The sequence below is a fragment of the Chaetura pelagica genome, unplaced genomic scaffold (assembly GCF_000747805.2).
Source record: "Chaetura pelagica isolate M959 unplaced genomic scaffold, ChaPel_1.0 scaffold954, whole genome shotgun sequence".
NCBI classification, from domain to species: domain Eukaryota; kingdom Metazoa; phylum Chordata; class Aves; order Apodiformes; family Apodidae; genus Chaetura; species Chaetura pelagica.
The window spans coordinates 200,476-228,128 of record NW_009952907.1 but is presented as its reverse complement, the minus strand read 5'-3'; the positions used below and the strand labels follow the sequence as shown (position 1 = coordinate 228,128).

Sequence of the window (27,653 nt, the reverse complement as noted above, 5' to 3'; positions counted from 1 at the left end):
TTGCAGATTTTTAAAGTACAGTTCCAGACCACCCATGCCTTGAGACATTGAATTAAAAGGCAAAATGTCTTCTGGATGCTCAGTTCCCACATTTAACTCTTGGAATACATTTACCTATGGAAATTAAAGTACTTTATTCCTTTTCATTCAGGTCCATGGCTGTTCTCATTTATAGGAACAACTGGGCTGCTGGAAATACAGCTCAGGCCCCTACTTTACACAATTTAGTGCTTCATAGGTGTAATGCCAGGGAACAAGCTGTGCTTTCTACAGGTCTGCCCTAATTTAGCTATGTCTCTGAACAGAAAATGTGTTTAAAAGCCTCTAAGTTCATGGTCATTATGTTGCCATAAAATTTCAATGATAATTGTTCCATCTGCTCAATAGAGTAAATTTTGCAGCTGAATGCATGAATGAGTGTTCCCAGTGATGAAGGACCTGAGTTTCAACAAGTCTGATAACTTGTTACCACTCCCAGATGACCAGCATATATGGGACATGCCCAAGCCCTTCCAAATCATGCCCTAAGAAAGTGCATCTAAAGACAGTCCTTTGTTAAAGTCTTTATGCCAACTTCATACTCTGTTTACCTTCTGAACAGAGCACGGATGGACCAGCTCAAGACTGACAGAAGCCAGGAGCTGACTTACCCTTTGGAATACAATAGAGGCCAAATTTACTCACAGCAGAAAGAAAAAATTGCTCAGAGCAAGTTCAAAGGAACAGCCAGAGTCACTGGAGAAAATGTGAAAGCAGAGGAGATACAAGTAAGCTGTCTTTTGTAGAATAAATATGGTGTCCTCATCAATAAATATTCTTCCATGTAGGCACCTTCTATTTGTCACAGATGGCCAGTTATTCATGCTACATCTCGAGGACAGTTGTGTGCACAGTGAAGATTTTTCATGTTAATAGGACATTACTTTGGTTCATGTTTGAAATGTACATCTCACTGCCTTTATATAAGAAGAAAACTAGGTTGTGCCTTCTATTTTGTAAGGGAGCTTGGCAGGCTCCCATCTTCCTCATACTTCCTTGTACTGGTTTTCCTAGATCTTCCTCTTGAAAATTTTCAAACTCCTGCCTAGTGGACTAAATAGTGGACTAAATAGTGGACTAAAAATATTTTTGATATAAGGAGCCATTGTGCTAGTGACACAGAGCTATTTGTCATCATTCTTTATTCTCATCCCTGAGCTTGGAGTTTCTTGATTTTTTTTCTTTAACCTATCCTGACCTTTGGCTTTGAGGTATTTTGATGACACCTAATTGTGTATCTAACAAGCTAACCTGCCTAATAACATCCTTGAATAATTTATTCTGGTTTCTTCTAAGTTCCTTTAGGGGTTTCTGTCTGTTTGAATCCTCTATTTCAGCCTCCTTAGCAATAAGTAATCTCTGAATATCTGTGGCTATTATCCCTATTAAAAAGAGCTAGACATAATATGACTCAAAGTAATTTTCTAGAAGACTCAGTGATAAAGAGAAGAAAAAAATTGTGAGCCCTGTGAAACAGTGATAAAGGAGACAGGGGAAGCTAAAAGCTTTATTTTTACAAGATAAAAGAGTAGGCAATGGTAATGCTCAGAAATGTCTGGAACAGTGTTCTCCTGCAAAAGGATATCTAAAGTAAATGGATATAATTGACAGAAGACTACTTCAATTATTTTATTCACCAGAAAAGTTTCAGAACAAATTCAGCTGGCAAGACAGTATTTCATTCAAACTTTCTAAACTTTCTTTATTTTTAATTTGTACATTTTTAAAATACCTATTTTTGTGCTGTAATTACTGCACTTGTTTTCACTGCCCATCTTCATTGACACTCAGAAATTATTAACTGTTTCAGTGAGGTTCTATTAGTATTTTGAATAAAATGTTTTAATATCTTCTCTACACAATATTTTTAAACTTCAGCTTTATTTCCACCTGAGATTTTAAAAAAAGTGTTCAGTTTTCTGCCAAGGAATAATTGTGTTTCCTGGCTGGATCCAGCCATAGAAACAAAGTTTGATAGAATTGTTTTAAACTTTTGTTCCCACCCAATAACATCAAAGTTCAAAAAGTCAGTTTTCCACAAACCAATTACAAAACACTTTCTGAAACACCTGTGTGATTCCCAAGCTCAGAAGTCTGATTTTTCTTGAAAATGGCCAATGGATTTTCCAAATTCTGATCAGGCCGCTCAGCAAATAAAGGATGGTAATGAGGACACAAGTGAGCAGATACACAAATGCAGGGAAAGTAGGAAAGGGTTGCATGGGACAATTGGTTGACTACTGAGCAAACTGAACATTTCTAGCTTAACTTCACCAACACTGCATTTGCAGTATCCAGCACATGTGCTTTGAAGCAAGAGGACTCAGTGTTGGCATCAGCATGGGTGAGGCAAGAAGAAGGGAGTAGGAAAAAATAAGGGGGATGTATATGGAAAAGTTCTCTCCAAAATGCACCAAATTTCACTACTTTCATTTTCCTGAACTCATTTGAAAATTATATCTTTGCAATGCCCTGCTGTTTGTAAGGACCACCTAATTACCCATGTGCCCTTGTCACTACATGAAGTTCTGATGAATCAATATTTTTGACATTAAAATATACTTTGTATCCTTGCCTTTTTTGAAGCATCCACATTTAATGGTGTCTGTTTGCATGATTAGTTTGCTTTTCCTGATTTTCCTTCACACAGCAAAGACTTCTCTCTGCTCACTTTGTAACAATTATTTTTTTTTAAAGAGGAGTTTGCAGAGTAGTGGGTTTTTTTGTTTGTTTTGCTTGGGTTTTTTTAACAAATAATTTCAAATGTGTTCTTTTTGTACTGTAGACCCTTATATTGAAGACCTAGATACTGCAGATCTTTAGGCAGAACAGAAGACTCCATGCTTCCTTCTGGGTGTATAAGGTGGGCATGCTGAGTGCACAGCAGACAATGACATGGCACACTTTTCTTCTCTATTGGTAGATATTAAAACAGCAGATTGCGGGACTGCAGGAGATGTTCAAGAGAAATGAGACCTGCTGGCATGCTGCCTATGGCAAGCTGAGAGACCAGGTTGAGATGCTGACCAGGCAGAACATGGAACTTCGAGATGAGCTCAGAGTTTCAGAATATCAGAGGTGGAAAGCAGAAAAAAACCCAGAAGCTGTGAATTTCATGAATCAAAAATCAGAGACCCTGGTACTGGATGATATAATCTGTTTAACAGTGTCTGAAAAATTCAGGCATAGTTTTTCTTTGGAGCTGGCATACTTGAATAATGTTCCTCCATCCCTGTCCCATTTAGCCTGAAGGCAGGAAGATCAGCTCTGTAGTAAGCCATGTTAAAATTCCACTTAACCCTAGTTATCCATGAGGCAGGTACCTCTACAAGGTGATTCACCCAATCTATCTTATACACTTATATCAGGGCAGATGTCTCCTCCCACTAACTAGTCAGGGAGTCTAGAGAACTGATTTACATTCAGTGCCCAAATTAGATATCTAAACTCTCCTTAAATTAATTATAATATTTATGAAAATAACATCATTTACTTTTTAATAAACCAGCTCTTCAGCCAGATGCAGACTGGTTTCTGGCAATAGATATAGTGGAGCCTTTTATTAAATCACATTTCAGTTCTTATTTTGTGCTGTAAACCTTCTGGGAAGAAAACACTGTCAGTGGCCTGTCTTGCAAAGGCACAAGCTGAAATCCTGAACGGGAGTTACACTGGGGTGTAGCAGGAAAGACAATCAGAGTGGAAAATACAGCTAGCTAGTGTAAATGTCTTTGGTGGTCTCCTAAACTCAAAAAGGTTTAACAGATTCTACTGCTCTTTCTCACTCAGTATCCCATTTATGTAATATACCTGTAGGGTTACTTCTCACCTTACTAAATAACTGAGTAACTTCATTTAAGGGATTTAAAGGAAGGGAGAAGAATGCTGCTACCCACTTTTTACACAGGACACAGCAAGCCTTTGTGAAAATAAATGGTTCAGACTAGAATTCAAAAGACAGAAGTTGGTTTGAGTGGATCATTTAATTTCCCTGTGTATTCAAGGGAGAAAAATAGGTGCCTTTACAGAAGGATCAGTTTCATCCTCTATGCATTAAGGCATCTAGAAGAGAAAATTACCTTCTAGATGGTGCGGTCTGGTGAGATGATTCCTACTCTTCCACAGAGTGGCTGAACCTATGAGAAAATAAAATCGAGCCATTTACTCCTAGCTATTTCCCTAATTTGCAAATCTAATTTCTACTAATCTGTCTTTAAAAGATGATAGAACCGCCAATTAACCTGTCCTTTGTTTTATGGAGTGAAGAAGCTTTGCTCTCTCTTTTTATTTTATGTTAATGTACTTGTTAATGAGATTTTTCAGCCACGGCTATTAAGTTCCATTGAAAATGTCATTTCAAGTTACATTTTACTTTATTTTTAATTCTCCCAAACCTACTTGTTCATATGACTCATCCTTTTATAGATTATGAAGGTCAGAAAAAAGCATTGAAGTCACATGAACAGAATAAAAAAATTAAATCCCAATCAAAACAAGGATAAGAAAAAGCTAATAACTTCTGCTGTAGGCCAGAGTTCTATATTATTTCTACTGCTTTAGGACATTTGGTGATGTAGAACTACTGCTCAAGCCACTGAAGATTTTTATTGTGTAAGAGTAGTCTTAGGATGCTGTATAGAAAGATGCTAGGATGCTATATTCAAAGATTGTTCTGCCTGACGCTGGGACATTTCAGTCTCTAGCAGAACAAGATGTGGAATTTCATTCACTGTGCTTAAATATAACTTTTTTATTATTTATTTTTTTTACAATAGAAGACCAGATGGCTTTGAGGGTTGTTTGATTCTACTAGCTTTGACTTGAACGTAAAATTATATATTTATAATAAATTCTCCATTAGGTTACAGAAGCTATTCTGCGAGAGACAGCACCTTCATCCAAAGAAGAAGAAAGATCATGGAGAGATAATCACAGAAGCCACAGCTTCTCTCATGTGGGGCCAAAGACATCTTTGAAGAAACATTTCTTTCAAGATGTGAAGAGCAAAGTATGCGTTCCTATTGTCTGTAGTCACTTTTCCACAGTTTCAAATATTTATTTAAGAGAATGCTCTCAGGAGTCAAAATCTGTGCAAATGAAAATCGTTGTATAAGCATGGCCATGTGTTCCTGCAGTGGGCTTGTGCTGTGCTTCAGTTTAACTTACTTTGTACTTTTCTTCTGGTTTTGCAGTAGCAAGAGACAAAGCTTTTTTCCCTTTTCCCAACCTAACAGAATTGCCTGTTTGCAGATATGCTCTGAATTCATTGTTACTGCTACTTCAAGGATTTGTTTTACAGCTAATTGCCATACCTTGCTTCAGCAAGGCATAAATCCAGTATCTTGCTTTTTGAGGCCTAACTTGCCAATAAGCACTAGTAGCCATCTGCCTGATAAAGTCAGAGGAAAATCATTTAGCTTTTTACAGGCTGCAACAAGTTAACTCGGTATGTCAAATGAGATGCTTGTTTCTGACGGACTTGTTTCTATGGCTGCTCCATCACAGCCCCCATACACGATTTCCTGCACATCTATTTAGAACATACAGATATCTAAATATCGCATTGTCTTTTTCATTGTCTTTTTCTCTTGGCTTTGTATTTCTTGTTTCTTATTATAAACATCTTGATTATTACAAGCTTCCTTTCTTCCTTTCGCTAGCATTCAGCCGCAATCTATTCTTCGTTCAAGTGAATAGTCTGTCTGCAGTTCCTCCTACCTATTGGAAACTAATCTCCTGACTCCATTTGCTAAAGTAAAATTTAGCTCAGATTAAGCAAATACATACCTTTCTCTGCCTGTTTAGGGACTGAAATCAAATGTAAAACATGTCAGATAAGAAACGAGGCAACTATTCTACCTCAGTGATTACGACAGTGTGTGGCTTGAAAGTCACTAGACAGTGGCTTTAGTGAATCCTGCATGGTGTCAGATACAAAAAGAGGTAAGAAGGACTCTAAGCTGCAGATGCTTATAAGAGAAGAATCAGTCATGTGTGAAATAGCTTCGAAGAGGATGCAGATACTATGTGCCTGCCTTCAAGACTGGCTGTATTGCTAATCAATATATGTTGTTTACAAGTCAAAAGGTGGAGGGTTTAGCTGCAGGAAATGGTTTTATTTGTTCTGTATTGATGCCAGATCTCCCCAGTCCCTTCTAAAACTGGGATCTTTCCATTCTTTTGTGTTGTGATGGACAGAATTACAAGTCAAACAAGTAAGGTGGAATATGCTATCTGTAGTTAAAGAGGCCAGTAAAGTAAAAAAATTCTCTTCGGTAGCTTACCCTGGAAAATTTCAAGGTCTGAAAGTTTGTTTCATCTGAACATCTCAAGCACTCTTGTGAAATGAAGGGAAACTAGAAACATTTTTTTCTACAGAGACTCCCTAAGACCTACTGATTTAATTTTTCTCCTGTGGCACAAAGGCATGTGCAAAAAACCCTATGGCTTTAGTAACAGTTCTGAGTAGGGGGAAGCTGAGGACAAGAGACTTTCAGGCTCACCATTATCTGAGGTTCACCATCCAACCAGCACTGGATCCAATCCAACTGGAATCCAGTACAAGCATGAGCTAGACTGGTGGGCATAGTGCCCAGACATCCTGAGTGAACTCTGAAAGAGACACATATTCTTACCTGATCTGATAGCAGAGGAAGTGCTTGCCCTAAATAGAGTGGCTGCTGATTACTTGAATCTAGAATTGAAGGTTCACGTAAATGAAACATTACAGAGAAGACCCAAATCTGTGTCATAGCAATAGATCTGAACATGGTGACTTACTTGTGTTACCTTTCTAACAGAGCTCTCTTGCTAGCAGGTGAATGCTTTCCCTCAAAGACTCTGAGTTTGGACAACTTTTAATTTTGGATATAGATAAAACAAACTTTCATGCTGTTTCTGTCCAGAATTGGGAACACATCAGTGAATGGGACAACCTTGACTAACAGAAGTAGAGATGCACACCACAGGGACTTACGTCTACCTGTGTAAAACATATAAGTTAAAGTTAGCTAGGACTAGTGAGTTACATCAGCTGTAATCAAGAATGCAAAACAACACTTAGCATCTGACAAAGTTAATAGAATTTGAGGGTATGTACAAAAAAACAATTGGGGAACATGTCCATAGTACAGATTCAAGACACAGACTTTTGAAATATGTGATTTTAGAAAAGAAACCTCAAACATATATGAGATGTTCTGCACCTCTGAAAAATAACTAGTCTGGTTGCCCATAATACTTTTATTAATTATTTCCTTTTTTGTACTGTAGCATGAACTAGGTAGTGACCACATCAAGCTGAGCTTTAGTGAAACAAGATATATGTCCATTTTAACTGTGTATTATCAATGATTCTTTCAGGATATGACTTGAAAGATGTAGAAGTTGGCCAGAATGTTAATATTTACTAATTAATATTTATCAATATGAATTCTTTCCAAACAAGCTGATTTCTGAGCGCATCACATTACACACTTGGCAGGAATGAGTTGCCAGTTTCCTGCCAGACATGCAACTATGGAAAGATGTTTGTGATTTCTATGAGAAAAGATGTATGCATTTGTGTGGGTGGGAGTTTGACTGAAAGTTTTACTGATAACATTTCTTAATGTTTTTTTCTCAGAAATGTTTCAGCCAATGTCAAATGTGCTTACTTCCAATCTTATTAGATGGATTTTGATGTCTAATCTTCCAAAGGATTTTTATGACCTTTGAGCATGTTATTTCCTTATCTGTGAATGTTTTTGCTGACCATTTACTAACTCTGAAACACGGAAGCATGAATTCTGGGAATATGTAGACAGACTGTCATAGCATTTGAATTTTCGCTGTTTTATCCATGAGTGTTTGTTGCTTTTCGATCTGTTAGCAGGAACGCAAATTCTACATCACACAAACAGTGATATTTGAAGGTTATAAGACGTATTAATTTATGGGAAATTTCCAGAACAATTTGCTTTATATCAGAATGATTAAGAACTGTAGATATTAGGATCTGGGAGAAGAGCTCATTAGAAAATTTCTAGGATTATTGTTGAGCATGAGGATCAAGGAGAACATCACATTTTTAAAGTTTCTCTGGTCTAGATGGGCCCTGAGTAACACCACCTCTTGGTCTCCACTGTCTGTCAGATAGCATAAATCTGTAGGATGGGAGGAACCTCAAGAGGTCACCTGGTCTGTCCTTTTGACGAGCTCAGGATCAGTGTCACTGATGGTTATTTCATTTGTGCTGTGGTAACTGCCATGAAAAAGATCCAAAATGGGCTGTCATTTTCTGCTGCCTACCTGCTCTTTTAGTTATGGAGTTTTACTTCATAGCTAAACTCCATCTTTTTGTTGTCACTAGCTAATCAGCTGATAGATTTTTATTCTGTTTTCAGTGCAGATGGGAAAAAATTGACCTACCTTGTTCATATTGGGACTCCATTTCTTCCTCCAACCCTGCAATTCCTTTGTATCAAGGATCTGCATTTACTGGCTATCCACATGTTTCCAATGAGGAAAAGTAAAAAGAATTACTGAGACAATTTGATGACTTAGTTTATGAAAGTGATAAAATTGAGACAATCTATATCAATAACTTCATAATGTGTGATTAATTAAAATACTGAGTCCTTGGGTCCTTAAAAAGTGTAGAGCTGAACTGCAGTGGTTGCCTGGGTTACAGTGATTGCTACGATTTATGAAATGAACTCTTAGACTGTCACCCATCTGTATGAAAACAGAGACCATGCATAGTTCCCTAAGTCTCTCTCCATTGCCCTGACATTACTGCTTTAAAAGCAGGTATGTTGGTGTATAATTTCAAGAGGTGTTATCCATGTGATGCATAAAAAATGAAATCAGCAACTTTTGCAATGGTATATGTAGCAACTTGGAGTACTTTTTACTGACACTGTTCTGCATGGACACTCCCTTAAGGATTGATTATTCTTTAGACACATAGGGAAAAAACCTCACCATGTTAATGGAAACACCCCTTCTTCCTCTATGTCTGGCTGGAGCTGATGAATTATTTGAGCTGCTGTGCCCTGTTGACACTTTCTGATGATGGTGAGCTGGTTTAAAACTAACCAGGCAGGAAAAAAAGCAGTTCATTTTTGCCTGACTGTACTCACTGAGCTCTGTGCTTGCTCATGCCTCATAAAGGAGAGGCTGAAAACATACAGGTGAGAACAGAGGGAGAGGAGTGGGATTCCAGCAATTGGAATCATAAAATCGTAGAATCTGGGGTGAGATTGGTTTGAGTTGCCGTGAGACTGCACCAATAGCTTTTCAGGTTCTCTTAAATCACTTGGTAGTTTCAGTCTTGAGATCTTTAGCAGTAAAATGATGGCTGAAGGGCTCTTTTGTTCTATCAGTCTGAAATTTCTGAGACAATATCTCTTAATAAAAAATAGTTTTAAACGTCTTTAGTACTATACTATGTCTCAAGCATATTTTGACAGTTTGCCTGCTCACTTGCCTTTGAAATCATGGTTATATTTGGAGAACTCAGACATATTTGGAGAATCTGCCTGCAGAAAACATCTCTAAATTAAAAATAGAAATAATATTAATTTAACAATGGATTTTCTTAATTTCTGTACCTTTAAGCATCCTTGTCTGAGAGAGGTAATCAGTTGTATATCTCCTGCTCAGAACCATTTGGTGCTTGGATGAAAATATTTAGCTTTTCAAAATTCTACAACTTTTTGGTGTTGCAATAGGGTTTCTCTCTCGTCACTTTCCTTGTATGCACAGACATTTTATTGTACCGTCATTTATTAATATAAATAAGCAAATACTATTCACAACAACTACCAATCCCTTAAATTTCATTAATCACATGGAGAACATATTATAGCTGTCAAAAAACAGTCATAGTGACTGCTGTCAGAGAAGGAATTGTGCAGTCTTCTCATTTTTGTACTTTGCTAGTCTCATGCCCATTCAGCAACAGGTCATGGAACTGAGCAAATGAAGTTGATGGGAAACATGTGCTATTTACACTCACTTTCCCAAGCAGCCACCCTCCAGTGTGTGTGATGTTTCAAAATCAGAGGACCTGGTACCATTCCCATGGTACCATTTTTCATGAGTTTTTTGGTGTTTAGTTGTTTCCGACCATCATGTGATTGTTCCTAGTCATTCACCAGATCAATGTATTAGAGATTCTTCTGCTATCAGTTCTGACAGACACAGGCATCATCCCTTGCCATTTCTGGGACAACTTCAGCAACGTGGGCAGTGAGACTGTGCCTTTGTCTCATACCACCAGGCATTTCTACATCAGGTTCCATACCTTCAAAGTTTTGATTAGGCGAGAGTGCAACCTCAGTTTTACTGTCACACCAATATAATGTTTTCTTTGCAGTTGTGAACTGCAGCCAGACATTTTGTAAATCTCAAATATCTCAGAGTGATCATGCAGGAATATTGTGTGTTTCCTCTGTGCTCTGATCTAAGGACTCCCATAAAAAAAGGGGAAGTGCTTTTGAGCAACTGTGAACTTTCCAGTCTAAATATCTGCTATAATTTGAAACTGCCCACATCTTATTTCACTTCTGTGACTCCTGTCTTAGGTTCCTATGAGGCTTGTGTCAGCCTTAGTTAATGGAAATGCATAAGGGCAAAATGTAAAAAGGGTGGACATCTGGCTGGTAAAAATGAAATGTCACACAAGAAATGTTACTGGGTTCAGTTCAGTTGTGGTATCCCAGGGAAGGATATCCTTCCTGTTCTTGGCAGGGTGGTTGAAGTGATGACTGAGAGCAGCTGTTGTCCTCACGTTGCGACACTAAGATTGCCCTTGACCTGTGTAATTGTCCAAGTAGAGAGAATGTGGGAAGCAAAATACCCCAAATAGAGAATTATGTAAAAAATGTGTGTGTGTTTGTGTGTATGCCTGCATACAAAAATATGTATTTTCCTACAAGTTTTAAACACTTAATGAAGCTCATGTTGTAGAAAGATTTTTAATGCTATCTGCAGATGTTTATTTCAACTTAATACAAATGTATTCAAACCTTTTAGGCAATAAAAAGCTCTGTGCCAAGGGCTGATCCTTTGAGATCAATGACAAAGGAACATCAAGAAAAGAAACCATCCAACTGCTCTGTTGGCAGAAACACAACACCAACTGGCAGGAGAACACTTCACCAGGGAAGACTGACACCTTTTGAACCAGAAAAAGTAAGCCAGTAGCAAGCTCTATTTAGACTGCCTTCATTTTTGCCTGACAGTATTTTTTTAGAAGCTGGATCAGGATCATGATGCCCACGTAGAAGCAGCTTGTTCCTGGTACCGCAGGGTTTTTGCCAGAAATTAGCTTAGAGACTGTCAGTACACTGGGCACCTGCAGGCCAGAGCCTGGGTGAATGCTTTGAAGCCTGCACCCCTGCCCGCAGAAGTTCAGAGGTGATCACATGCACCAAGCATCCAGGCATTGCATGGGCCTGTGGCTCCCTGGAGGCCAGGGGCAGAAAGCATCTTGGCTCCCCAGAAGGTCAGGCCAGAATCCCAGTCATCAAACCCCATAATGATGAGGCAGGTCTGGGGTTACACCAGGAAGTCAGTCCCTGGGTCAGGGCTGGGGTTTGGATCAGGAAGGTGCATGACCAAGCACAGGCATTGCTACAATGCAATCCAACAAGGACCAAGTGTGAGAGCCACAGCTGAAAAGTGGCTCCCAAGAAAAAGAGTGGGGAAAGGCGTGGAATGGTGAACAACTGTCTCTGGCTGCATCTAGCTCTTTCGCTCACATCTCTTTCTTCACAACTGTCTGAACTAAATTAGGCACCTGCATCATATCAGCAAGCTGGTCGTGCACACAGGCAGCTAAGCTCCTAGGAAGTGCACTCCAGCCATGTATGTCACTGATGGATCCCTTGTTACAGTGAAGTATGACTGTATGTCAGGGCCTCTCCATTTTGTCTCAGGTTGTACATCAGCCCTCTCCTACTGGGCGAAGAACAGATGACAGGAAATCACCTGGAGCTGTCTCACATCTGAGTGGTTTTAAGGACCCCAACTCATCAGCCTATGTAAAAGGTAATATTTGTGAGAATTTTCTGCTTATTCAGCGTGGTTATCTACTTGGAGACATTGGTCCCCAGCTCTTGGCTCACAGGCAGTATATTGTCACTAAAACTTTCCTATAATTCTTAGAGCAATTGTAAAACATGTATTTTGCAAGAGAGTGAGAATAGATGGTGCTGTTACCCACAGAAATTTACTTGTTGAGTTTGTTGTCCTGGAAACCCAGAACTGGGGGAACGGATGTGGTCTGCACTTCTTTTTGGTCCAGGACAAAGCATCTTCAGGTTGATAGGCAATCTGTTAACAAACATTATCAGTTTGAAAAAGCAACGTGTTAAAAGAATCTGAGAAATGGCAACTTTAAAAAACCTTCTCAGATAGGTATGGAAACGTGATTCAGCAGTTTTCATATGCTTTCAATGACCCCTTCTACTTTGCTTTTTCTCATAGGCAGGTCTTTATCCATTTCAGATAGCTCAGAAGACATGCCCCTCTCACATAAGCACAGCAACAACACTGGCAGCTTCGCACTCTGCAGTAACAATGAAGAAACAGAGGTATTTCACCATGTAACTCTATAAAATAATTCAGTGAGTCTGTGATCTTATTTTTATATACAGCATACCAACTGTCATTTAGCTGGGAAAAACACTATTCTGGCTTTATTTTTTTACCTCTTCTCATGATAAGTACACTCTTGAAAAAAAATTTTGTAATGGCTTTCAAATAATACAGAAGATTTCTTTATCAAGATATTCCTGCACAACTGTTGAAAATTAATACATTTATGTTGCTAGTTAACATTTTAGTTTTGGCTCAGGAAGAAGAGGTAAAATCTCACTAAACCTCATTAAAACCTCAGAATAAAGTGGGTTTTGTGACCACACACAGGAGAAGTGGCATAATGACATATGACATGACAACAAAGTATCTACAAACAGTTCTCCTGCTTTTCTGGATGCTGAAGCAAAGGGTTGAACAACTTATGGTTCTGGCTCTTGTATGATCAGCAACTGTCTTCTTTTCATCTGTGAACTAAAAAGACATCAAGAAAAACAAAATATTCCATTCCCATTTCCCATGATATGCAACAGAAACAGAAATCTAGGCAGAGAAGTGGCTGCTTCAGGCACTGTGCTTACAGCTTTTTACTGGAGCATCTCACTGCCCTGTGGGGAGCAGTACTCCTGGATTCTTTGGATCCCACAATTCAAAATACATCACATCTTCAAACTGTAATTAACATTAGTTATTAACTGTTCTGGATGCTATGTACTAGATGTCAATTAATTTAAGGCTCCTTTATGCTGTCAGACAATGCAGAGAGCACTTATTGTAACAGTAAATTGGATGTGCAACATCCTGAATAGCTCCTAGTTACATCGTTAGCATTACTTACAGCTAAGAGCCATGCCATTTGCTTTGGATCTAGCTAGTGCAGGCACTTTCCCTTGCAAATCAGTAACCCAATATTCAGAGACAGTTCTGTTCTTTGCCCCTGTGTTTATTCTCTCAATTTCCTATAATGAAGTTTCATCAGAATGCACTGTTGTGCCCTCATTTTTGGACTTTTTCTATGCAATCTTTTGCTTTTGTAAACTGAAGTTAATTGAAGTTAATGTGTAACATTTCTAGTTATGCACAAGAGATAAAAAATCATTTGAAATGCATGACAACAGCAGAAAGGACAGCTCTCCTCTATGTGTGTGAAAATAAATGTGTTTCTTTCACAGTTGATTAAAATTAATGAAAATAAGTTCAAGATGTTACTGTTTATATAACACTGACTGCGATGTCTTCATAATACAGCCTCCAAAGTCAATATTATCTAGAAGAACAGTGTTACATCAAGAAAAGAAAAAAAGTGAGGAAGAGGTGCAGGAAAAAATAGAGTATCGTGATGGCAAGGTGAGATAAAACAGGATGAAAAAATACTTGATCAGATCACCAACAGGACTGCAGTAAAGATGAGAATCAGATAACCAGAGACAATTATGTATCCAGTGAATTGTCTATTCCTTATAGGAGAGCTGAGGTGTAAAGTTCATGCCATCAATGATAGGAAATATGCATAGCTGATGGGCTGGAAATCAAGTAATGAAATTATTTTCTAATCTCCTACATAGATTTCCTCTATGACTTTTTGTTTCAGTTGCCTCATTTGTGGGCTGGGAGGAACAATATGCTTACCATTAGAAATTAAAATGTGCTAGTGGGATAGTGATGGTGTTTTGTAGTGCAAGATTTAGGGCCATTCTGTTTTTTTTCTTGGAAGTGGATCTAATGGTAATGAGCTGTGCCAGCTGGACACCACTTGTGGGAGAAGTCTTTCATTATACACAGCTGGCTGCACCTGGAATAGCATCAGCAAAATTGTGCTTGATGTAACCTGTCCAGTTTGCTCAAGCCACCTGCCAAAATCCTCAGCAACACTCAGCTGCATATAAAGTTTGTTTCCAACTGCCCCTTGTAATGAGGCCTATAGCTCAGTTTGGCGGCTGGTTTTGCTCTTTTTTTCTGTAAATCACTGTCTTCCAGGAGGGGATGAGTGGGCACTTCCTGCTGGCTTCCCATTGTGTCACTGCATTTCCTGCTACCAAACCGGGTAATTTGTTCCCGAGTGTCCATGTCACCTTTTCTGCACAGGACCTCTTGGATTATCTTGAAAGGCTGATTCTGTAGATGAGTCTATGCATTGGAAACTTGGTGCATTGCTTTTGGGAAAGGTTGTCTGCAAGGTGACCAAGTGAGCTGCTGCTAGTTTCATTTCTGACAGACAGGCAATCTTTCCAACATGGTCGCTGTTCATCTGGGCTACATGTGAACTCAGTCCCCGATGCCCCTTGAATTACACTACTCCAGGCAGGCTTGTGCTGTTAAAACATTGCCTTGATATTGACTGAAGGCAATCTATGCCCAATTACATTTGTCAGTTCCGAGTAAGGATTTTTGGCTAGATAAAGTTAAGACAGCAATTCAATTTATTTGTCTGTTCAATTCTGGGCTTCTCTTCTCAGCCTGCCAATACAGGTGTTGATTCGTGATACCTTCCAGTGAGCAGTCATGGCTTTTGCCATGCAACATTTGTTCAAGGAATATTGGTTTGAAATGCCAATTCCTTTATATGTAACAAATGCTGAGATGGGCTATGTGAAAGCTTCCACCAATCACAGTTTGCCCTCTTAGAAGTAAAAAATACATCTGTTGTTTTGATCCTCAAAAGATAATTAAGTGTGAAAAAAGTTCACTCTGACATTTTTACCATTGGATTTTATTTATAAAATTGAGTGGACTTCCTGGTGCAACTAAAGAGAGAGGTTAAAGTGGGGACTGATGCCTTTAGAAAGAGATATTAACACTCATTTAAACTATGTAGAACTTCTTCTAGCAATACCTTTTGTATTAAGTAGGTAAAAGAACATCTTTCCACTACTAACTAGTAATTTTAAAATAAAATTATTTCTAGAAAACCCAAGAATCTTGCCCTCAGTAATCATTACAATGCCTGTTTGGGGAAATATTGCATTTCTCTTCCCCAAGCATATTTATTATTTATTCCTTTTTTTTTTTTTTTTTTTTTTTTTTTGTGGGGGGGGAAGGAGAGGGGGAAGGGGGAGTTGGGAGTTATCCCCTTTTCATGGAGAGTCTGATAAAGTTGAACCCATATGGCAGACCTACAGTGCACCTTTCAGTTGTCTTCTTCATTGGACTTCACTAAATGAATTATATTATGAGATTTGATACATGCTGAACAGAATCAGCTGCCACATTAATTCGAGGAAAATTGATTAACCAGAGGCTATGCTAGCTATGCGGTCTTCTTTGACCAATGCACTGCTTGTAGAAGAGCATACTGATGACATTATTGCCCCCTGTTGTTCAGAAATTATCAGCAATTTTGCAGACCTCTGCATGCAGCAACATTTAATTCTCTGATACTTAATGCCTGTACAGGCTTATATAACTTGAAATAAAATGGTTGTCAGCACATGTCACCAGTCTGTGTTAATACATCAAGCTCAATCATTTTAGTTCACACAATCCAGAACCGGGGTCCCTTGTGTGGAATTTGTCCCAGCATAAGTGAAATTAGTACAGACAGTAACTCACTTTGGTCAAGGGAAAACCTGAATGGCTTCACTTTTGTCATAGAGCTGTGTGCCTTACCTCGCTCAGCAGATAAAAAAGGTGGCGGGGTGGGAACTTACGCTGAGTGCTACGAGTTCATCTTGTGAAAATCACTTCTGGTCTCTTTTACAAACAAATGAGGCAAAAAAATTGTACCTGTGCTGCAGAGAGTTTTTGAAATAGCAAGGCATTGTGTGACTTACTTCCAGCTCCAATTTAATTGGAAGGCAGTGCAATGTTACTAATTTCCTGTAACTTAATTTACATTAGATACTCTGTGTGTTTGAAGGTAGAAGAGGTGCTTACTGATGGACGTCGAATCATCACTTTCCGCAATGGTACTAAAAAAGAGATCAGTGCTGATAAAAGGATGACCACAATTAACTTTTTCAATGGAGATGTAAAGAAGATCATGCCAGATCAGAGCATGGTGTGTAATATAATTTTTTCTTTAAGGAAAACTAAATGATTAAGACATTTTCCAACAAGGTCCTATAATTTATCTTGATCTATCAGTTCTGGGAGAAATTGATGAGGTGTTGGTTTAACAACCCTCAGTGGTGACACTGCTTCATCTACAAGGACAAAAGTGAAAAGAGATTAAGGTAACAGTCAAAGGCACAAATGCGTAGTTGGCCAAGCAGATTAAAGAGACTGAAAGAAGGCAAAGGGCAGTCATCTGAAGTAAGGACTATTTTTTAGACATTTTTCAGACAGGTAGCACAGGAGGTTCTTCCCTCTTGGTATTATACAAATATAAATAGTTTATAATAATGTGAGCTAGAGTGCCTTGGCAGCAGTGGGCCTATTTTAAATTAATAGTGCATGGATGGGAGCAGAAAGAGACAGGAAGATGACTTTCATGCATGCACTGTTGTCTTGCATGCTACAGAGATTAAAGTAGCAGCATCTAGACACACCTAGGAGGAGGAGGGTGACTGAGAAAGGAACAGAAATGCAAACATAGCTGCTTTTGTTGATGACAGATACAGAAAATAACCTTGAAATCACATTTTTAAGATGGCTTATTTTTAAGCACATTATTATGTTTGAATCTGCTTATACAAATATTGTGAACATGTTGCAAAAACTTGACTTTCCTTCCAGATTTATTATTATGCAGATGCACAGACAACCCACACTGTTTATCCAGATGGCCTGGAGGTGTTGCAGTTCCCTAATAATCAGATAGGTATGCAAGAGCTCATAAATGTCAAATATACGTGTAGGAAGGTTTCTGTTATGAAAATACTCTCTGATTCTGACTGCAGCAGACTAGGTTTTCTCTTCTCCATTTACATTGTCTTTGCATTTGAAATCCAGTATGTTCCATAATTTTACTGCTCAGTTTCCTCCTAGAAGGCAAAGAAAATAATGGTTGCAAATGCATGTCTTCTAGGTTTGATTATCTGATTATTTGATTTTTTAATTTCTTTAGCAGTGTGCTGGTTATCTCCATCCTCACCACAATGTCCAAAATAATCTGATCTAGCTCCGTGCAGAGTAACACGAAAGAATACTAGACAAATGTTTTACATCTTCTTTTCCACAGAGAAGCATTATCCTGATGGCACACAAGAAATTGTGTTCCCAGATCACACAGTGAAATGCCTCTATAGTGATGGATTCAAGGAAACCTTTTTCCCAGATGGTACAATAGTTAAAGTAGAAAAGTAAGTCTGGTGTAAATAAAAGAAAATGGGCATTGTGCACAGGTACAATGATTTGACATGTAAAACCATGGTTGGGTTCTGCATGGCTGAGAAATTTCCAGATGAAAGGAGAAAGGATTTGTAAGGTTTTGCTACAATGAGGCACTGACAATTATTCACTTTCATGTTGTATGACAGATGAACATGTATCACTAGCTAAGTAGAATATTTCTCATTTAGTCCCATCTAACTTTACACTGGCTAGCATTCATGGGAGATCTCCAGTTGGCTGTGTTAACAATGAGGGTACTAAGGACTCAGGATGAGGACTCCTGAGCTCTATTCCTAGCTTTTTGACTCCCTTTCTGATCCTGGGCAAGGCATTTCATGTTTTATCTCTCTATTGCTCCATGTAAATGAGGAAAAATAACAATAGGATTTTCTTACACATGCCTCTTCCAGGCATAGGGAAGATCCTGTTATAAAATAGATTTACTGCTTGCAAAATGCCTTGAGATCCCTGCATGAAGAAATAATGTAAAACGCAGATCCCACCATCCATTAGGTATTATACTATGTATTGAAGTACATTTGTATTGAAATCTTATTGTGAGATTGGATCTCTGATGCCATCCCATGTAAATTCTGAAATGAATTATGAGCTGAGAAAGTTGTGACTTGACATTATTTTCCACTTTCATTGTGTCACATTAGACAGTGCAGTGAGAAAGGCTAATAACTTCATACATTGCTATTTGTTTCAGGAACGGAGATAAAACAGTGGTATTCAGCAATGGCCAAAAGGAGGTTCAGACTGCACAGTTCAAAAGGCGGGAGTACCCAGATGGCACTGTAAAAACTGTGTACTGCAGTGGCAGACAAGAAACCAAGTACTCCACTGGACGAGTTCGAATCAAAGATAAGGAGGGTAATGTCATCCTAGACAATAAGTGATTCCACCCCTCACAGGGCTGGACTGTATGTAAGTAGCTCAGCACATTTTCCCAGCATGTCAGACCTGTTAGGAAGAGTTAAGCCTTATGAAAACGAATGGATGAATCTGTAGGGCTGAAATTTACTTTGGTTCAGTGGCAGGTGCTTGGTTTGGAATGACCTCACCTGAATGAACTGTCTCGTGAATGAGACTTGAAGGAGTTGTGCCCTCTTCATGTAACACTAACATAAATGCCCACAGTACTTCTCATCAAAGTGTTCCACAATGCTGATCTTACTTTCCTTTGCTTTTCTGCTATTTAGTTACAAAAGTTACTACAGTCAAGGAGCATGGCATAAGAACCTCCAATCCAAAAAGCTTTTTGAATTTCAGCTCAGTGCTGCCTTATGCTGGCTAAAACAAATCTACTGGTTTGGGGCTGTTTATTTTTTTCTCAGTTAACCACCCCAAAAAATGTGGAAGTTATTAGTATTTTCAGTTTGGTTGAGTTCTTTGGAGCAGAAGATCCCAGCATTCTTCAGGCCTTACAGCAAGCTGTACATTAAACTAAAACCTGAGCAGGAGTTCAGTGAACAGTCACACCACTGGATGTCTCTTCCAATGTAAATTATTCAATAATTACACAACCATAATCTACAAAACCTGTCTCATGAATATGAAAACAAAATGCAATGTTTATTCCATTCTGGTCATTATTCTGGATGAAACAGCCCTTTCTTTTTCCTCCAGCAGTCTTTCCACCTCTGTAGACCTCCTCTATGTTGCTTTGTTTTCCAGTTAACCTCTCCCACTACTGGCTCTGTTCTTCCAGTAGTCAAAAAATATTTCTGGTCAGTGAATCTCTCCAGCTTCAAGGCTCTTTGGATTGCACTCGATACCTAGGGGAATTAATCATTTATCAGATGCTGCTTTCAACTAGACTTTCAACTAGACTGCCTGTCCATCATCTGTCTTGAATTCTCCCAAAGCACTGAAGCATTTCCCCGGTAGAGCTCAGCTCATCACCTGCCCATTGACTGAGAAGACCAATTATCTCCTCATGCCCTTCAGATCCCTATAGAAGCAAACACACGTTCATAGCATGCAGCTTTAGCTTTTTCTCACACCTAAGTGCAAAATAATTGCAATATTATGGAATTGCTTTCTTCTCTTCAGTTTCTAGTGGGTCAGACTGTTGACAAATCATGATTCAAATTACAGAGCATCTCTGGAAGAAATAGATTGAATACAGCAAGAAGCATTGCTAACACTGATCCCACATGGCAGTTCATGAATTTAAGTATGAAGCCCTGAACATCCATGCAGTTTGATGTCAGCTACTGTGATAATAAAATTGCATTGTTTTTTCTTTACTCCTTTATAACAAAGGAACAATTTATAAACCTGTGCTTTGCACTAGTGAAATACTGAATACATTTTATGTGTTTTGTAAAAGGAAACTCCAATTAAAAGAAATCCAAGAGATCATTGTTTCTCATGTGTTTCACTAAGATTTTCAGTTCTGTGTTGTCTTACACTAAAACAAATCTATGTTGTTTTGGTTTTTTTTTCTCTCAATTAAGCATCACAAAAAAGTGTATGTGATTAATATTTTCAGTTTGCCTGGGAAACCAGATGTGACATCGATGTTTTTTAGAGGACCACCATTTTTATTTCCAGGAATTCCTTTTAACAAAAGACCTGTTCTCCAGTTAATATGCTGACATTCTCTTTGTTTCCACAGTAATACAGAAAACAGTCTTTGTTTGCAGCTTTTAGCCTTAAATCACCATTTGCCATTCAATAACCTACGTATATAATCTCTTCCAATTGCAAATTAAATGTTTGTGTGCTGCTTGCTCCTTGCTTCATTAAGCACACTCTACTGTACTTTCAGGAAGCATTCTGATTCTGGAATAACCAGGCCTGCAATCCCACACAGATGTAACAGATGGGGGTGTTTGTACAAGTCAGTCTCTAAGACTGCCTGCATGCAGACGTGCATGTGTGCAAACACCTTGCTTATGTGTGCAGTCACCTTGTTAGCTCCTGCACACAAGGAAGTTCTATGGTGTAGAAGTATGGACCTGGTTCTACTGACTGGCAAATCAACAGCAGAACTTCCATTGGTGAAATCAAAGGGTGAGACTATTGAGGATTTCACAGGTACTTTTATAAATCAGTCTGTGGCCACTATTTTTATGAAGACATGTTTTTCAAGTGATATTTTATATGTAATAGCCAAGGGATTACTGAAATTAGGGGCACAAATTTGGTTTCAAAAGGAGGAGATGAAAAACACCTTTGTAAACTACAAGCTCTGTCAAGTATGTTTCAGAATCCTTCACAGACCAGTTAGGACACATGCCATATTATTTTTCTCAGACCAATTTTCACACCCTAGCTCCTCTACCTTCCACTTGCATTCGTTAACCAGAAGCAGTAATGGCCCTACCAACTACAGTTCATTGTTGCAACAACACAAATAACCCAATTTAAACTTCCGTCTATTTTACTATCTTTTGTCCTAGAGCGTTTATAGCTAACGACATTTTATTAATCCTTCAGACAGAAGACAGTTGGTAAAAACTGCTTCTCGTCTTTCCACAGGTTTTCTGGCATTAGCAGAAGCATGCTACAGCCAGTTTGAAGCCATGTTTGGCCTCAGTTTGGATTAGAATCTAGAAAACGCTATGACTTCTGAACAGAGTTGCTTCCCAAACAGCTGGGGACAGCAAAGATGTACAAGAGAAGGGCAGTATTTTGATCATCCTTTCAAATGCTTCAGTTCAGTGTTACTGTCTTTCCATGCATGGCTGATCACCAAAGTTTTACTGCAAGCAAAACAGAGCTGCCTAAACACTGTACCCACCAGGTGGGTAATGCAGAGTCTGTGCTAGAGGTTTCATCCAGTCTTCTCAATGTGATTATTTACAGTTTATATTCCGCCCTCTTTTACCTTGAGAAGCCTAAGAAAAGAATCAAAGACTGCTGAGAAAAACAATACACGAAGACTGGCATTTCTGAGGATGTTTTGAGAAATGCAGTTCTCCATTTTTATTCTGGTATTACTTTGATACTGCAAGAATTACTTTTAAAATTTGTCAGTGCTTTGATTTTCAAAATAATCTCTCATTGTAATTGCTAAATTGCATTTTTGTTAATTATGTGTTGTTTGTGCTACCTCTCTGTCTAACACAATGTCAGTGTACACCCACCTTCTTCAAGCTAAAGCTGTCATTTGTGATATGTTTATATAACCTAACTTGAAGTTACACAGAAGTTAAAGAAGTTGCCCTTTTATTTGTGTTCTGCTGTTTTGATGGTAACTCTTTGCTCAATAATTTGTTTATTTCCTTTATGATGCTCTTTACATCTGTTCTATCCCTGGAAGCTTGAAGTGCAGCTTCATTGAAAGGAAAAATAAGGACAAAATCTCCTACCCGAGGGATAGGCCTCTGGTCTTTATCAGAAAGGAAATAGGGGTGTGTGGTTAACTTGTAGTTGTGCAAGTTGGGTGCAGGTAACGAGTGGCTAGTTTGGGCAGACTTGTGTGGACGATGCCCAGCTACTGAGAGCGGTGTATCTTCAGCTTCAGCTTTTGTCTGGGAGTCTGTTTTTGGCATGTTCATCCTTTCCCGCAGCTGGGAAGTCAGTGTTTTTCTTGGATGTGGTATGGCACTTTTCTTAGTCACAGTAGCCACCTTACAAACTGATCGTCTTGCAGCCTGCAGGGCAGGTTGTACAGAGGAATCAGAATTATATTTAACCACTTTTCGGCCAGTGAGTAAAACAGGAGCCTCCCTGGTGGTGTTCTCACCAGCTGTGCGCCACACCACCCGCCTTCTGCCAGCTTTTGTCCTAGCCACTTGGTTTTGCCTGTAAGTGTCAATCTCTTTGTAGTTCAGCAGTTGAACAATATCATGAAGAAGTTTCCTTTTCACAGTATCATCAATGGAACAGTCTAAACACAAGGCCGGATTGCAGTTAACTTCTAAAAGCCATGGCTTGAATTTGTCATCAATCAGGATGTCAAAGCCAAAGAGCTCAAAGCAATTGGAAGCCACTGGTAAGGGGGTTACAGCAAGCAGGGTGAGAATCACTATGTTATTGATCTTCTGCCAGAGGAGCATGTCATCAATCCCAAATATTCGAAGGTAAGAACGAAATTTGCTGAACGTCCATTTGCAGCCACAGCCAATCCCTTCTTTATATGTTTTATATGAAGATCCGTATTTGTTGATGCTGGTGTTTGTTAGGTGGGCATAGATGTTGTCCAGAGAATCGAGGTCAAACTTTTCCGAGGCAAACCTTACCAGTCCTTCTTCATAAGTGTAAATGGTGAGGGGGCAAAAGCTGGTGACACACACATAGAGGCGCAGATCCAGTTTATACCCTGAAATGAGGAAGGGGTTGCTAATGTACTTCTGCACAATGACTGTACAGTCATATTTTAAGTCCTTAATGTCTTGGAAAATGTGTATGCCCTTTCCACCGGAATGATCCACAGGTTTGCAAATCCACAAGCTAGGTTTTCTGCCTACGGACTGTCTCTCCTTGCTGTATTCTGCTATAAATTTGACATAGTCATGGGGCATGATGAATGTCACTGGACTAAATTCATAGAGAGCTGATCCATATGCTCCTTTCATATGTTTCAGATACCTTGCCAAATAGTCTTTTCTGGCGATCCGAACAGCTTCTGGGTAGTGGTTGAGTCTCTGCCATGGTTTAATGCTCTGATGGTCTGTCAGAGTGAAAGGTGAGTTCCGCCAGTACAGGTTCCAGTCTGCATCATCTTGCTCCTTTTTGTCAAATTCAGCCCAGCCACGTTCCAGTAAAACCTCACGGACAATTTCAGGGACATTCTCATGGAGACGGAAAACCAAAGGCCTCAAGATACCTCTTGTACCATAGTGATCTCCTACCATTTCCATCTTATTAGCTGAAAGAAAACAGAATTGCCAGGAAGGAAACAATGAAATTAACACCACAGATGGCACCAGCAGCCATCACCCTCACTGTACTTTTCATGCCTGTCACTCCCAGTGAATTCACAAAGCGTGTCACCCCTGCGTGTTTCTATGGTCCATGACTGAGAAGACAAAGGCTGCATTCAAGCTGAAAGACACATAAAAGGGCATTGATTCCAGATAGCTGTTAAGGCAGCCCAAAGCACTGATCGCTGCAAAGTTACAGGTCTCCACAATTTATTTACTTTTGTTTTGCGGAAGCTTACTACAGCAATAGTTGTCTCAGAGCTTTTCTAATTCTTGGACAGTTAGAATTTTCTTTTTGCGTTTGTTTGGGGGTTTTTTTGCAATTGCCTTGAACTTAAAGCCTGCAACTTTGCCTAGTAAGACTTGCTGTGTGCTGTTCCATTGCTGAGACATTCTGCTACCTATCAGGTTACCCTGCTGTAAGTAAAACTATCATAGATAGTAGTAAAACACACACTGATTACAATGTTCTTTTCCTCCTTTGACATGTTTGAATTCACTGATAATTTTCTGCTATTCCTCCAGTGAGCTCCTCACCAGTTCCTGAAGCAGTGGGCACATTCTTGTCTCATTGCTTTCCTCTCAAGAAAATAACATCCTATAGAAATATGTGTAGATCCTGAATGAAACACCATTTCCCATTTTCTACAGTGGAAGCAGGTGATGGTGCCCTTCTATTTTTATGAGAAAGAAGCACATTTTGAGTTATTTTGGGCATAGCATTCTCACATAAACAGTTAATGAAGTGCACTCTTCCCTCGCCAGGCACTTAATAATTTATAGGACTCAAGCTAGAACACGTCCTACTGGCTGGTGGCATAGGGGGCAAAAAGTCTTATGAGCCTGTAGATTTGACAGTGTTGCTGTTTCTCTGAGTTTTAATTTCCTGAAACCCTACAGAGTTGCTCCCTGAGGATTGGACTCAGCATTTGGAATGGAGAGTGTCTTGGATAAGAGATGACCGTTCTGATACAGCATTAACATACTGACCTCCACCTCCTCTCCAAAAATAGCAAGAAAAATAAATGGGTGGGACATATGCTAGACAAGACTCCTGACCATCCTACTGCCAGTGACATCCTTGCTGTTTCTTTTCAGGTTGAGTTTGCCTCTGCCTTCCAAACAACTACAGGAAGCAATGGAACGTGTCACACCTGGAAGTACTCAACACAGGGTGCAGCTGGGTTGGCCATGGATGCTTTTTCCATGGAAAATTTATACTTGTTGAAATGGAAAGCTTTTTGCCAGAGAACAAAAGTAATCTTTTGCCAGCTTTTTTTAATTTCATTTGAATTTTTGTTTTGAAATTGTTGGAATGTCCTATTTTCATTTTTTTAAAGACAATGGTTCAACCTTTTTCTAAAATGCTAATTTAGTTTTAAAACTAAAGCCCAAATATGAAATTAAATGCTTAACTACTGTCAAAATGTAAGTTAACGTAATTCAAAAGTTTTGCAAGTCACTAAACAATTTAAGAATTGTATGTGAAACACAATTAAAAAATTATTGCAAGATGGAAAACTTATGTTTTTCCCTCCACTGTCATTTGGTGACACTCTTGTATAATGTACAGTTCTTCTGCCCAATGCATTCTGCTGCTGCTGCTGACAGGCTCTGAGGGGTAACCACAAGCAGTCACAGGGCTCTTCTACAAGCAGTGTTCTGGAGTCTGTAACAAGTGCCTCACAATGCAGAGGGCAAAGCAGGAGAGTCAATGGAGGCTTGAGAGGAGGAAGGTTATGGAGAAGGAATGCTGAGGTATTCAAAGTGAGGCTGGGAGGCAGGCCTGTTGTATCAGAAGTATACAACTACTTTAACACAGGACTGTAGCGTGTAGTTTAAAAATAGTCCTGGACCACTTTTTACCCTATAGTGAGGGAATCTGTCTGAAAATGAAGGGATTTGAAGCAAGCTTTGGTCCAGGATGTGAGGAATGAGGCTCTTACTGAAAGAGAGACCTTAGGCCTCATTAATGGGCTGAGATTGGGGCCAAGTTTCAAATTCCTGTATACAATGACTTTCTATATTCCAAAGTAATATGTAATTCTATATCCAAATAAATATGTATACTAATGTGATGTTTTACAGTCAAGAGTTGCAGTACCCTTCCATCTCAGGTTTAAGCTAGTGTTGGAGGGAAGCAAGATCTAAACTGCAGTGGGCTGATTTCTCTGGAATGTCCTTAGAGACCAAAGATTCACCCCCTCCTACAGACTGCCATTGAATTCTCCTTCGACCTTTCCTTGGGTGAGGGGTTTATAGGAAACAGGAGGGAAACATAACTAGGTACCAAAGTACAGTCATGATGTAATAGGATTTACATAAAATACCATGAAGGGAAAGGAAGTCTTGCTGTGTCTCTTACACCCAGTGCTTCTTTTCAGACCCCAGAAAGTTGGGAGCTTGCTGCTGAGTTTGCACACCAACCTAACACACGAGCAGTCTGGTCCAAGGAAATGTTTGTTAACTTTGCTTCTGATTTGTTTCCTGGGAGTTCTCTTTTCTCGTTTGCTTTTTACACAGCACTGTCACATGACAAAATGGAAAAAAAAAAACCCCAAAACTAAACAAGTTTTCTAGTAGCTGGCTCAAATAATTGGACAAAGATTAATTAAGAAAAAAAAAATGTAATTGAAAGTAGCCATGCTAAGCATTTGAATGAACCAACTTACAGGCTGCAGTTAGCTTTGTCTTTTCTGCATTGCTTGGCATTGCTACTAGCAATGTTTCAGTGAAAGCCACTGTTGCACATGAATCCCATGCTTGGTAAACTGTGCCAGCATGGCCTCCACTAGGTGATCATAAATTAAGCTGTTGGTGATGTCTGAAAAATGAAGCCTGTTTTGGTGGTTTGTTCATGTAATCTTGTATTAATGGAACCTCTTTCATACATCTGGCATTCAGACAGTAGTTGACAGGAAATCAGCGCATCAAGCCTAGATATTAAAAATGGCAGGTTCAAATTCCCTGATAATTAAGTATAAAGAAAACAAAACATTTTAACTAACAAAGAACATCTACCCAAAGTCACACCATATAACCAGAAGCTCTTGAACTGCAATTATGACACTAACTCTAGGATTAGACATTGGTCTAAATGAATGAGCACAAATTTCGCTCTCTTCACTCTTTATAAATGTGAGCCCAGATGAACACCCATCTGTTCATTAGCCTGCATTCCCAGAGGGCTCCGTGTTCAGCCCACTCCTTAATAACTTGGAAAGCCACTTGTGTGTTTGCAGGAATTCTTCCACAATGCAAAAGAGGCTACAGCTGTCTCTGACCACGCTCAAGTTTAACACCTACCAGCTGCTGTTGCCATCTGGCACCCAGAAGCAGAGACCTCCCCCCAGAGAAGAGCTGGACATCATCGTCTGTGACCTTATGGCTCCAGGGCCATGCAGCTGCACCAACACTACAACATTGGGCCCTGCACCGGCATCCTGAGGGCAGCACTCAGGTGAGCAGAAGGGTTGGAACTAGATGATCCTTAGGGTCCCTTCCAACACAAACCATTCTATGGTTCCATGATTCTATTATTCATGTGTTCACAGGTTCCAGCTACTCCGTTTTACACCTATGGGAGGAAACACAGTCCTTAATGGTTAGGCATCGTTTGCTGAGTTCATGCAGAATGCCTGTGTAATTAAACTCAGCAGACTGACCGGCAGCCTTTCCTACCAAGTCTTAAGTTCCTCGGGGTAACAGCCCATAACACACCCTGGTATCTGCCTTGCCTTGGGATTTAATTTCAGAAATAACCACTTTAATGATTTCTGCCGTGACGATTCCCGCCTGGCACACCATCCAGCTCCACCCTGCCTGTCCCAGGCCCGATTCCTCCCGATGCCCGCCGGGGCTGGGACAGGCACAGCG

General features: G+C 39.4%; 2 protein-coding genes across 2 annotated transcripts in view; one reads left to right on the top strand and one right to left on the bottom strand.

Moving 5' to 3' along the window:
- Window positions 1–21,455, top strand: part of LOC104386972 (centromere protein J-like) — a 36,985-nt gene extending 15,530 nt beyond the window's left edge. Inside the window, exons 9-20 of the mRNA XM_009995655.1 lie at window positions 602–767; window positions 2,963–3,178; window positions 4,901–5,047; window positions 11,059–11,217; window positions 11,964–12,075; window positions 12,514–12,620; window positions 13,873–13,971; window positions 16,481–16,621; window positions 17,299–17,383; window positions 17,744–17,864; window positions 18,608–18,771; window positions 21,388–21,455. Coding sequence (XP_009993957.1) covers window positions 602–767; window positions 2,963–3,178; window positions 4,901–5,047; window positions 11,059–11,217; window positions 11,964–12,075; window positions 12,514–12,620; window positions 13,873–13,971; window positions 16,481–16,621; window positions 17,299–17,383; window positions 17,744–17,864; window positions 18,608–18,771; window positions 21,388–21,455 — 1,585 coding nt within the window. The remainder of the gene's footprint in view (window positions 1–601; window positions 768–2,962; window positions 3,179–4,900; window positions 5,048–11,058; window positions 11,218–11,963; window positions 12,076–12,513; window positions 12,621–13,872; window positions 13,972–16,480; window positions 16,622–17,298; window positions 17,384–17,743; window positions 17,865–18,607; window positions 18,772–21,387) is intronic.
- Window positions 21,456–22,049: 594 nt separating this feature from the next.
- On the bottom strand, window positions 22,050–23,714 carry TTLL2 (tubulin tyrosine ligase-like family, member 2). Its single transcript, XM_009995654.1, has one exon. The coding sequence runs from the start codon at window positions 23,712–23,714 to the stop codon at window positions 22,050–22,052; it is 1,665 nt and encodes a 554-aa protein (XP_009993956.1).
- Window positions 23,715–27,653: the final 3,939 nt, after the last annotated feature.

Coding starts and splice junctions, on each gene's coding strand:
- TTLL2 (XM_009995654.1), bottom strand. CDS start 23,714: ATGGAAATGGTAGGAGATCACTATGGTACAAGAGGTATCTTGAGGCCT.